The sequence below is a fragment of the Melospiza melodia genome, chromosome 8, assembly GCF_035770615.1.
Source record: "Melospiza melodia melodia isolate bMelMel2 chromosome 8, bMelMel2.pri, whole genome shotgun sequence".
NCBI classification, from domain to species: domain Eukaryota; kingdom Metazoa; phylum Chordata; class Aves; order Passeriformes; family Passerellidae; genus Melospiza; species Melospiza melodia.
Genome location: NC_086201.1, coordinates 35,608,440 through 35,621,425, shown reverse-complemented (window position 1 = coordinate 35,621,425; position 12,986 = coordinate 35,608,440). Strand labels below are relative to the sequence as shown.

General features: G+C 41.9%; 1 protein-coding gene across 14 annotated transcripts in view; it reads left to right on the top strand.

Annotated features, from left to right (window-relative positions):
• The window catches only part of LRRFIP1 (LRR binding FLII interacting protein 1), a 112,784-nt gene that overhangs the window by 90,143 nt on the left and 9,655 nt on the right, over window positions 1–12,986 (top strand). For 8 of the 14 annotated variants that reach the window (XM_063162681.1, XM_063162680.1, XM_063162679.1 and 5 more), the window contains 6 exons: window positions 1,624–1,794; window positions 2,676–2,768; window positions 3,243–3,335; window positions 4,441–4,533; window positions 5,004–5,145; window positions 6,779–11,202. In XM_063162681.1, coding sequence (XP_063018751.1) covers window positions 1,624–1,794; window positions 2,676–2,768; window positions 3,243–3,335; window positions 4,441–4,533; window positions 5,004–5,145; window positions 6,779–9,792 — 3,606 coding nt within the window. In that variant the 3' untranslated portion in view covers window positions 9,793–11,202. Of the gene's footprint in view, window positions 1–1,623; window positions 1,795–2,675; window positions 2,769–3,242; window positions 3,336–4,440; window positions 4,534–5,003; window positions 5,146–6,778; window positions 11,203–12,986 lie in introns of those variants that run through there. The other 6 variants (XM_063162685.1, XM_063162684.1, XM_063162678.1 and 3 more) reach the window with 4 other exon arrangements.

The window sequence follows — 12,986 nt, the reverse complement described above, 5'->3', positions numbered from 1 at the left end:
CTTACTGCTTCCATGAAGCCATAAATGCATTTTGTATAAACAAAATTTTTTTTTTGTTTATAAATACAACATAAATACAACAACCAACTTGTACATCCATGTTCTACCCACCTCCTAAGTGAGCAGTGCCACAAGCTGCGGCTTTTTGGAAAAGGCAAATAGATAAATTCAACATTTGCCAGCATTAATTGCTGATTGTGTCATCAGCTCAGTGCTGACAGATGAAGGTGTTGCCATTTTAAGTGAGTTTTATGAAAGCAGCGGTAGTTAATCCCTTTTTTAGTAAAATTTTGGTTTTCTCTGTGGTCACTGAGTAGCAGATAAAGCAAAATAATCACACTGCATAAAAATATTCAATCCATGTCCCTTAGACTGTTGGGTTAGACTTAGGTCCAAATAACCCCAAATCACCTTTTGGGGTGATTTGGACCTAAGCTGCACTGTTTGATGCTAAGACACCAAAAACATTGCATGCTGAAGGAGTGGAGCAGAACTTCCTTAACTTCTTCCTTGCATATACTTCCTTTCCAGCTCCTTTCCGGGCTTTCCAAATCCTGGTGCCTTTCCTGTGCTTGCCATTTCTCATCTGGAGCTGGAAAGTGCCCCAAAACACAGTCAAACATTTGGAACTGGACAAATTCATATCCTAAAAGAGAAATTATCTTATTTGTTAATAAAAATGTCAGTTAAACTGATTTAGATTTTGCCACTGTCATCCTTAGTTCTATTACCAGCTGGAAAAGAAAGTATATGAAACTCACCCATACTTCAGTTGAAATAATTAAAATTACACAAGTTCCATGAGAAATTGTTTGATCTGTAAACTAAAATGTTGACACGTGTGTTCTCCTTGTTTGCACATTTACACTCCTTTGTTTACATGACTCTTTGTTTCTATAACTCTTATTTCTTTATTAAAATCAAGTAGGGCAAAGTTTGCATAAATGAAAAATTATGCTAATCTTTATTTGTTGTTATAAATGTCTCAGTATCTTATATTCAGGTCAAGCTGGCAGAAGGGGTTTTCTGGATACAGGGAATTGTATCTTAGAGAGTAAATTTGTAGAGAAGGGATGTGATGTGGGAAATGACACATCAGGCCACAAAAGCTGCACCTTTCTCTGTCACAGTGAATCCTGAGTCAGTATTGAGGATTCCCACATTGCAAGGATCTCTGAAATTACTGTGAAGTGGCCGTCAAGCTGCCTGAATTTCAGGCTCAAATCATCCAAAGTGATTTTAATCAAGGCCAGTTCACCTTTAAAAATAAAAAAAAAAAAAAAAACCAAAACAACTTGCCATCTTGAGCAGCAGCTTAGAGCTGCCAGTGTGCAGGGGCAGGGGGAGGAGGGAGAAGGAGGGAGAGCAGGAAGGCAGGAGCTGCAGCAGCAGAGCTCAGGAAGCGCTGGATCCGTGCTGAGGTAAGGCTGCTTGCTTGGCAGCACAACCCTGATGGGGACTGGGCAGGTTTTCCTCACCTTGGGACAGCTGGGAGCCTCCAGCACAGGATTTGTGCTGCTTTCCTGGGCAAATTTTGGTGCTTTATTTCCTCACTGAAGGTCCTGGGTTGGCAGAGTGTCCTCCTTTATTTCTGGCTCTGACCGAGCTGCTTTTTCCCTGCAGGACTCTCTGGCTGAAGTTGAGGAGAAATACAAGAAGGCTATGGTGTCAAATGCTCAGCTGGACAACGAGAAAACCAATTTCATGTACCAAGTGGACACCCTGAAGGATGCACTCCTAGAGTTAGAGGAGCAGCTGGCAGAATCCAGGAGGCAATATGAAGAGAAAAGTAAAGTATGTAAAGAGCTCTGGCATGGGGAAAAAACAGGGAGAGATTTGGAGGGGGGTAGAGATCTTTGGGAGGAGGCAGCTAAATTATTATTCAATATTTTGCATTACTGGTTTAATCAGTATTAAGTGAAATACCAATTTGTGGTCATACAAATGAGAATTTTCCCTAAGCCATTTCTGAAGAAGGGGAGAAAGGTTCTGGCTGGTAAAGGCTATATTGATATTATCACATCTCCTTTTATATTCCATCTCCAAAGTAAATTCATGGGGTTTGTCCATAGGGATTTCTGGAGCAGTTTTGCACCCAAAGGTGCTGTCTCCAGGCAGCCTGTGGGAGGGTTGTGCAGTTCAGTGGTGGTTAAATGTTGAATTAAGTTTTACATTAATTCAGCAGCTGGCAGTGATTTGGTGTTAAATAATAAAACTGAGGCTTATGTTTTCAGAACTGCCTTCTTGTAGCTTGGGGCATTTCACTATACTCCACTTCAAAACACAGTTCCTGAAAGATACTGTGTGGTTTTTTCTCTTTTTAAATAAAAGTCCAGCTAACTTTCAGTTCATGGCCATGTGGGAAGAGTGGGTTAAATTGCCATCCATTCATCTGTGCAGTCTGAAGGAGTGGAGTGTAAAAGCTCTTCAGCCTGCTGCTCAGCTTGTGAAATGGGCTAAATGATGTCTGCCACTTCTATATTTGGTGCAATAATAGCATCTTGGAAAAAGGACAAACTCGTTAAAAATTGCACTCTTGTGGGATTGTGATTAGAGGGATATTCATGAATTACATTGCAGTAAGCATTTTCTTTGTGTTTGGGCTTATTTTCCTCTTTTTGATGGGATGCTATTTTTGATTAATATTAATCTTGTGAATATTTCATTATTCACAGGAATTTGAGAGGGAGAAGCACGCTCATAGCATATTGCAGTTTCAGTTCATGGAAATCAAAGAGGCTTTGAAGCAGAGAGAAGAAATGCTTGCAGTAAGTAACTGGTTTTTTCTTTTAATGGCTTCTTTGATTGGTACATTCCCAAGCAGCAGTAGAGTGGAGAATGTGAGGCTTGAAGAATTTTATTCCCTATTCAAGTTTCTCACCAGAAGAAATATTAGTGTTTCAGGCCAAACAGGTTCAGATCTGACTAATGCAAATAGTACTTTCCTAAGTATTACCTTATTCTTCCTAAGTATTGCATTTTGGACAGCTGTTTGTGGAGATGCAGAGGAAAATAACAGAACTGGAAAATACAAGAACAGTAACTTGTTTTAAGTGATGTTGTGGATAACAAGATTGTCTTCAGGAGCACAGGTTCAGTTGGGATGTCAGGAGCTGTGCATTGGAGTTACTCAATTACTTTAGCACCTGACTTTTTTCATTCTTTGGCATCACTGCAATCTTGGCCTTCCTTGTTAACCTGTTACCTGCTTTCTGTCTTCTTGTTTTGCTCCTGCCCCTCAGGAAATCCAACAGCTGCAACAGAAACAGCAGAGCTATGTCAGGGAAATTTCTGATCTCCAGGAGACAATAGAGTGGAAAGACAAAAAAATAGGGGTAGGACTTGTCAACCCCTGCAATGTGTTCCAAGTGACACTGGTCCTGCTTTTGTAAAACCCCTCTGTAGTGCCTTTGCTTGCTGTGGCTGTCCTATGGTGTTGCCAGTGTAGTAGCAAATAGCAAGTGTTGTCTTTGGCCAGTAGTACCTTAAAATCCAAGGAAAACCTAGCAGCTGCTCTGCTTTCAAACCAAGGGCAATTGATTTGCTGTGCTGCACCATTTGCATTTGCCATATGGGGAAAGGAAGTGCTATTTATAATGCAATTCCATCAGCACTGAGTTTTCTCTCGTTCAGATTCAATCTGCAGACTGAGCAGAAACTGGAGTGGGATAAAGAGGTAATGGAGCTATTTATAGGAGGTTGGGATGAAAGTCTCCCTTGCTTCTCATCCCTTCCCACCACCTCATATCAAGGCCACATGGAAAGTCACTCTGGTTTTCTTTTCCAGCTGAACACTGAAAGGCTTCCTGAAGAAAGCAGGAGAAAGAAATCTGGCAGCTTGCCCGTGTTTGTGATGTCCAATAATTTGTAGCAGCTTGAAACTGAAAATTGCCTAATTTTTTTTTTATTGGTCTATTTGTACTTAGATAGAAATACTGGGAGGGGGAAGTTCAGTAGCAAAATATGCATTTGCACATGGTGCATCCCAGACTAAGGATGGCTTAATGGCAGCTTTCAAATTAATTAAAATGTAAAATAAAAAAACTCCTGAAATCCAGTGGGCCTATTTCTATGTCCACATGGGAATGACATGGAGTCTTCAGTGTGCATGCTGAAGCAATGTGGGTTTGGATCAGTTTGTCTAGCAGATAAGAATAAAAACTGGACCCTCATTTGAAGGATCCCCAGTGAAGAATTGGGTTCTGAATGTCTTTGGCAGGAATTCTTGGTTACTGAGGAAGCTTTCTTGGATTTGAGGTGTCTCTCTCTGTATGCAAACTCAGCCCTATAATCTGTAAACTCGACCTTTTTCATCTGTGTCCCTTCCATCCCCTGAATATCTTAAATCTGCTCATTCTTGTCTACATTTGCTTTTCATGGCCTTTACTTGTCTCCCTTCCTCCTTTCTTCACATCTGCTCTGTCTGTGTTGGGAACTCAGGCACTAGAGAGGCAGAAAGATTTCTTTGATTCCATAAGGAGTGAGCGGGATGACCTTAGAGACGAAGTGCTTGTGCTGAAGGAGCAACTGAAGGTATGCAAGAGGAATAAAATAAATTTATATTCACCTGCTGACCTTTTTCCCCTGTACATTTGTGCAGAAATATTAGATCTAGCTCAGTAGCAGTAACTCAATTTTCATGTTGCCTATAAATTGCCATTTCAGGGATTTTCTGTATGAAGTCTTTTCCCCTGCTATTGATTGTGAGTTCTTAGTGTAGACTGGAGTATCAAAGTTGTTTTTGTAGGAGACACTTTTCTGAGGAACATCTTATGCAGATTTATGTTAAAAATAAAAAAAAAAACAAAACAGCTGGGATCACATGCTTTCTGTCAGAATGGCTGAACTGAGAGCTGCAATATCTGTTCTCCTTCCTGACTCCCAGCCACGTTTAATGGAATGATTGAAGCAATTGTTTATTCAGAGTATCTTGGACAAGAGCACTTGACAGTCCTTCCCTTGCTGAGCAGCAGGCTCTAAAGCTTTGCTTTTGCTTCCCACAGAAACATGGAATAATCCCAGACTCTGATGTAGCCACCAACGGGGACACATCAGACATTCTGGATAACGAAGGACACTTGGATTCTCCCCGAAGTGCCCCAGGCACCACTCAGGCATTAAAGACAGGAGGGGAGGGCATGCTAGGTAAGTGCTGTGTGTTCTCTCAGCCCCTCCTGCCTGTCTGTCCTTCATTCATCCACCTCTGCTTGGACGGGGCAGTTGTTGGTGGGACGATTAACAGCACGCAGCATGCTCCTTGTCCAGTCACTCCCTGTGCATTTCCCTGCTTCCTTCGTGTTGATTAGCGCTCCCAGTGTGTCCTGCAGCCTCCTCCAGCAGCAGACTGCACCTCCCCTGCAAGGTGACACAGGATGGGAATGCAAATAGGACGTTACAGATAAGTAGCAGTCATTCGCGTTGCCATTTACACTCTGAACTGGAAAATTGTCCCAGGGTAATCCTACTGCTGCTCAGTGTTTTTCAGCACATGATAATATTAAATATTCAGGGAAAAAAGGCATTTTAGTTTTCTATCAAGAGCTTGTATGTTGGTTCATTGATATCCCTGAGAACTGTGTCTGCTTGAACAACAGTGCTGGGCTCTGCCAGAGCACACCAAAGGATAAATTCTTTGTTCCTGTGCTATTGAACACTTAAAATTAACACTTCTGTGTTTTTACTTGTTACATTGACACTTCAATTACATCCTTTGAATTTGACAGCGTTAGGAAGGAGAAATCTGGTTGGCAAAACCTCTTTATGCTTTTATGTGTTGAATTTATTAGAGAACTATTGTACTAGTGTAAGGAAATAAAGTAATATTTTTGCTTTGTTGGATTTTTTTTTTTTGTTCTAAATGAACATACTAATAAATAGCTGCAGGCAGCCAATTGTTGCAAGTGCAGGTTCTCTTGCTTTGAGCTTTTGGCTGCTTTTTCCTCACTCAGTTTCTGTGTGGAAACAATGTGGAACACCAAAAACCAAGGTAAGGGTGTATTTTTAAATGTAATATGTTTTCTACATCTCTTAATCCTGGGGTTTCTTTTTTCAGAATAGGTACAGCATAGACCCAAAAACTAACAACACTATTGTTTTAATATCTGTTGCTTTTAAATATAAATTGAAGGAAAAGTGTTACAACAAAAATAACCTTCAAAAACCCACAGAAGTCTCCACCCCTTTGGGTGGCTGAAATAAGGGGCACAGGTTACCTGAGCTTTGATCTGTGCTGGGAGGTCTGAACAGCCAAACTATTCCCTTGCCAATCAGATTTTACATTCAGTGTCTGTCATCAGGCACTGATGATGCCTGTCTTGAGATTTTAAAAGCAAAATATTACTGAATAATCCTTCATGATTCCATTGTAACGGCATCAGACTCCTGCACGGATAGAGGGGTGTCAGGGTTAAGGCTGCAGAGAAAATTGCTGAGGAAGAGCAGTCCTTAGAGGTACATCTGCAGGTGTTGCTGTTAAATTGCACTGCTTCAACCAGCTGATCTCCTCTACCAGAGCTGTCATCCCCACAGCCAGGAGCAAAAATCTCCTCCCTTACCAAAACACGAGCCAGCACCTGAGACTTCTTGCTTTGAGAGGGTGGTGGTGAGTTTCACTGATCAAGCCCCCTGGATCCTTACTAATTCAATTGCTGCTTTGCCTCACAAAATTGGCAAAAGCTGATCTTTTATTAACCTGCTCTTCTCATTCTGTCTTTTGGGTTTTGAGTGGGGAGGTAAGTGCTGTGGTGTGGCCCCCTCAACTTTCTCAATGGTCTTTTAGGCAAAGCCAAGGAAGTGGAGATGAAAAATGAGATTTTGGAGGATGTGGGGAAAAGAGAAATCTTGCAGAATTCTGAGCATGAGGAACACAAAGAGGAATCTGAGGAGGAAGTACAGACATTGCATGCTGCTGAAAATGCAAAGGCAGAACAAATGGTTGAAGAACGGGACGCCCTGCCAGCAGTGATGGTACCAGAGAGTAGGTTTGCAGAGCAAGCCCAAAGCCTCCCAGAACCTGTGTCAGGGAGCACTTCTTCAAACAGTGACAGTGACACAGATGGCTTGAGAAAGGTCACAGAGCCCAGGGGCACAGCAGCCCAGCAGCCTGAGAGTACACAGGCTGAACACCATGACTTGAGTGCAAGGACAAATGAGAACCTGGAGCTGGGCTCTCTGCAAGGCCACCCGATTTTTGAGACTCCTCAGGAAATGTTCTGTGACTCAGGCACAGAGCAGCAGCTGGGAGAAGCTGCACCCAGCCAGGAAGAACAAGAGGATCTTGAAACCAGCCATGCCCTGAGTGATGATGAAATGGATGAAGGGTCTGACAGTACAAGTGAGGGCAGTGAGTTGGTTTCTAACCAGGCAGGGCTACCTGAGGGAGCAGTGGCAGGCTTGCTTAGGGAAGAGGGAAATGTGGAGAGTTCCACTCCAGAGGAACCCCAGCGCTCAGAAGAAAGTGCTGAAAACAAGGTTGCAAATGTCTTGGAGGAAAAGTTTGTTGACTGCACTGATGGGAGAAGTGATAAAACAGCAGGTGACAGAGCTGAAGAAGAAGATGAGGTTGGGAACACAGTTCAGGGTCAGCCGAGGGAAGATGAGTCTGTGGGTTTGGAGGGGACAGAGCCATGTGAAAGGGATGTCCCAGCAGAGCCACTTGGAAAGGAAGGTAGAGAACATCAGGCATTGATCCAGCCAGATTCTTCACAGGACAGTGCTTCAGCATCCCCAGAGGAACCAGGTACACAAGGTAAAACTGAAGATGAAACTGCTACAGCTGAGAAGGATGGACAGAAGGAAGAGCTGATGGAAGAGCTGGAGGAGTGTTCAGGTTCTGCTGGAACAGACAAGCAAGGTGTGGTGTCTGTGGAGGCAGGAGGCTCCATTCCTGAGGGAAAGGGAGGTGAGCTGCAGCAGGCACAGCCAGGAACAGAGGTTGGGGGAGAGGTGGTCACTCAGGAAACCCATTCAGACCCGAGTCTTTTAGATGATAAAGTTAAGGAGTCAGAATTGGAAACAGGAGATGAGGCTGGCGAAGGACAGGAAAGTAGGACAGAATGGGTAGAAGATCTGAATCCAAAGGCAGAGGTTCAAACAAGTTGGGGTAGTGAAGAAACAGCAGAAGGTACAGAGGGAGAGAAAAATGTTCCTTTAGAGGGTGAAGAGCAGAAGGTGGTTAAACAAGTAGAAGGTGAATCTAAAGAGGAGTCAGATGTAGGTGTTACTATAACTACTGAAAACAAAGCCAGTAAAGAAACACTGAAAGAAAATGAGCGAGAGCTTGCAGACCACCCTGGTGGGGAATCTGCTTCTGAGGAAGGTGCAAATGATGCCCTGGAACAGAAACCTGTGCAGGATGAAAAGATTAGTGAACAAGTTAAATTGGAGGAAGGTGCAAATAATTCCCTGCCCCAGAAAGTTGTGCAGGATGAAAAGATTAGTGAACAAGTTAAATTGGAGGAAGGTGTAAATGATTCCCTAGAACAGAAACCTGTGCAGGATGAAAACATTGGTGAACAGGTTAAGTTGGAGGAAGGGACAGATAATTCCCTGGCACAGAAACTTGTGCAGAATGAAAACATTAGTGAACAAGTTAAACTGGAGGAAGGTGTAATTACCTCCCTGGAACAGAAGCCTTTGCAGGATGAAAACATTAATGAACAGGTTAAATTGGAGGAAGGAGTAAATAATTCCCTGCCCCAGAAAGCTGTGCAGGATGAAAACATTGGTGAACAAGTAAAACTGGAGGAAGGTGCAAATAATTCCCTGCCCCAGAAAGCTGTGCAGGATGAAAAGATTAGTGAACAAGTTAAACTGGAGGAAGGTACAAATGATTCCCTGGAACAGAAAGCTGTGCAGGATGAAAATATTAGTGAACAAGTTAAACTGGAGGAAGGTGCAAATGATGCCCTGGAACAGAAACCTGTGCAGGATGAAAACATTGGTGAACAAGTAAAACTGGAGGAAGGTGTAATTACTTCCCTGCCCCAGAAAGCTGTGCAGGATGAAAACATTAGTGAACAAGTTAAATTGGAGGAAGGTGCAAATGTTTCCCTGGCACAGAAGCCTGTGCAGGATGAAGACATTAGTGAACAAGTAAAAGTGCAGGAAGGTGCAAATAATTCCCTGCCACAGAAACCCGTGCAGGATGAAAACATTAGTGAACAAGTAAAACTGGAGGAAGGTGCAAATGATTCCCTGGCACAGAATCCTGTGCTGGATGACATTAGTGAACAAGTGAAATTGGAGGAAGATGTAAGCAATTCCCTGCCACAGAAACCTGTGCTGGATGACATTAGTGAACAAGTGAAAATGGAGGACCAAGCAGAGGAAAGCCTGGAAGATGATGGTGATGCATTTGATTTTGATGAAGAGTCAAATCAAATACTAGAATCTGATGGAAAATGTGATGGAGAGAAAGCTGATGCACAGGGAGAAGAGGGTGATGGAGCAAATGGTGCTGTTGGAAAAACTGCCCACACAGACAAAGCTGGAGAGGGAAGAGACAAAATGGAAACCAAAGATGCCTTGACCAAAGGTGGTGAAGCCCTGCAGCGTAAGAAAGATGAGCCTGAAGAAACAGGATGCTTGCAAGGGGAAGCACTGGGGAAAGCTGATGAGGAGGAAGATGAAATCAAAGTATCAGATTCTAGTAAAGTGGGAAAATTCCAGGATCGAGATGTTTTGGAACAGGATTTGGAAAGTGCTTTCATTAAGAGGGCTGAAAGCAGGGAGGATCTGCAGGTTGGTAAAAGGAGTAAGGGCAGATCCAGAGATGACTGTACAATCTCCTGAGTTCAGAATCTCAAACCTGCACGAGTTCCATGCCCTGTGAGCAGTCCCAGGACACAAACATGCACTTTGCACAAGACATCAGACCTTGGAATACTCTGAGAGCTTTGTCTTTGTAGGTGACTCAGCATAAAGCACGGATGTGGTAACGATGCAAGTTTTAAGTTATTCACTGTTGTACCCAGCCACAAGAAATTGTGAGTGGGTTTAGTTTTGCTGTGTCTCAGGTTGAAAGCTTATCACCTGATGAGGAAGCTTCACAACTTGACTATTGAAACTATTTTATGCAATTAAAGTACCTCTAGTGTGGATAGCTGCTCCTGGGGAATTTCTATAGGAATTTTTTATTATTCTAGCCTAGTTGATCAATATCATGAATGTACATTGGGCCTTTGTGAACTTATGCACATTATGCTTACTTGTACTTAGATCTACAGCAAGTATATGAACTCTTGATGAAGGAACTCAGCAGATCAGCCATCACTGATGGTGAAACTTCTTTCAGAATGCTTAAAGCCTATGAACCAATCTCTTAATTTTTTTTTAATATGAAGAAAAAAAAGATCATTTCATTCCACCTTGTGTGTATTTCTTATATGGTCACATTCCAAAATATAGTTAGATCACTGTGAATCTGCTTAATCTGAGCACTTTGGAAGAGCAATACACAGTTTGGAGAAAGTACAAGGAGCAGATCTTAGTTTGATGAAAGGAATAAATATCTACATGTTTACTTCATTTAGGCACTTTGCACCACAATAGGCCTTTTACACCATGTCTCACATGGGGTTTTTATTTTTTTCCAGAGAAAGTGTCAATACACACTGTAATGTGTGCTTAGGTTTGCTATCAAGTACTGTCTAGATATGAATATATAAAAAATATCTATTTTTCCAAGAAGATTTTTGTTTAAAATTGCATTTGCTTACTGCATTATATATATATATTTTTTTTTGCAAACTCTGATTCTGAAAGAATGTTTTTATCTCTGAAACAAATCATATCTCTTTCCTTCTGGAAAGAAGATAACTTTGCACGTCTTAACTCTTGCTGGATATCAGACCAAAGATGACTGTTGTTTTGTGTACTAGCCCCCCTGTGCCTTTTGGAAAAGCTGGGTTGCTTTGAATTGCTGGCATAAATTAAACTCTTGGATTCCCTTGCTGTATTTCCTCTTGCATCTCTGCTAGTGCTTGGGAGGAAGAGCATGTTTTGCATGTATAAATATTCATTTATGTGTTAAGCAATGAATGTCCCAAGGGAATGCAGATCGAGGGGGGTGTGGGCTATGGAAGGTTTTATTTGTGTTGATGTTACAAAGTTGTCAGAGCACAGACAGACTGCAAAATTTGAACATGTATATCCAAATGTACTGCTGTATATAATTTAAATAAACATATTTTATACTTTAAAGCACCTGTCCAGAGCACTGTTTCTAAACCTGCACGAGGAGTTATTTAAACCTGTGTCATTTCAACACCCGTTTTTCTGCAGCTTTTGTTCAGTTTATTGCCTTGTGCCACGTAGCTACAGGAGCCATCTCCCTAGGACTGGGCAGCCTCGGGGTTTGAGCACCTTGAATATGTGATGGCACCTTAACTGTAGAGCTCTAACAGGTCTGTAACCCTGTAACTCCTTTCATGTGGCTTCTCTCCAACTTACAGCAGATCCACCGTGGTTCCTGTAAGTATTGGCAGTTGTTCCTAAGGGTTTGCACTAGATGCTAATCCAAAAAGTCATAGATCTTGTAAGCATTTCTTATTAGCATGTAGCAGTGTTTATTTAAAGATTTAGCTCTGAGTAGTTCGTGTAATATTCTAAATAGTTCATTGAATAATAAATAAATTCAGTGAAAAGCAGTGTTTATTTAAAGATTTGGCTCTGCCATACTCTCAACAGTAATATATGGTTTAATGTTGGAAGTGGGTTTTAATTGTTAAGTAGATTTCAACAGATCATTAAATGTTCTTACCTGGCTTCACCTCTACTGTGGATGGATCTATCAGAGTTAAATTAGGCATTATCCTCTATTTCTTATGAGTGCATTTCTGATTTTAACTAGTTTTTCCTCTTCAGAAAACTCAGCATCTTTAAGAGAATTCCTTTTCAAAGCAGAAACACCTCCAGTCTTACCTGTCCAAGTACCAGCTTTGATCCCACTCCCAGTGTAACTGGGAATAAGAACATGGAGAGGCTGTGCAGAGTACCTGCTGTGCCAGAAATCCATCCTGGAATGTTGAAAATGAGTGTGTGTGTGATCCAAGTATGAAACTTCTGTCTTCCAGAATAACCCTAAATTCTCACTGCGTTTTCTGGGCATCACCTAGTGGCACTTAAATGCTGTGGCCCAGGTTTGTGCATATCAGAGCTAGCCTGAAATGCTCTCAAAAGCAATATCTCAAGAAACTTACTTGATAAAAAAGGGAATAAATAGTGAAAAGGTATTGGCTTATATATTCTTTACTATAGAGAACAGTCCTCCTGTCCCCCTCAAAATCAGTAGTGCAAGCCAGTGCTTCCAAATCCTGTGCTGTCCCTGGCAGTGCCCCTCTTCTGAGAAACACAGAAAAGCATTTTCTCATCATCCAAAATAAACTGACAGATCTGGAGAGGGAGTGTGGTGGTGTTTGCAAGGGTCCCAGGATGAGGGAAGAGATGAGAATCTTGACTCCATGTTTCAGAAGGCTGATTTATTATTTTATGATATAATATTAAAAGAAATTTATATACTAAAACTATACTAAAAGAATAAAAGAAAGTATTTCATCAGAAGGCTAGCAAGGAATAGAAAGGAATGGAATGATAATAAAATCTGGTGACTGAGCTGACAGTCTGAGCCAGCTGGGCTGTGATTGGCCATTAATTATAAACAACCACATGAGAGCAATCACAGATCCACCTGTTGCATTCCACAGCAGCAGGTAATCAATGTTTACATTTCATTTCTGAGGCCTCACAGCTTCTTGGGAGAAAATTTCTAGCAAAAGGATTTCTCATAAAAGATGTCTGTGACAAGGGAGTATTGCCCAAGCTGCTCTGATTCTTGCAGGCTGTTCTTGGGGCTGGGATTCCATGGGATGTCTTTCCACCCTCCAAGAGCAGTTTACCCCTTTCATTTACATCAGGGTTTGTTACTCCCTGGGCCACACTTCATGTAAATCCTGCAGGTAAAACCAGCTGCTTCCCATCCCATGCTC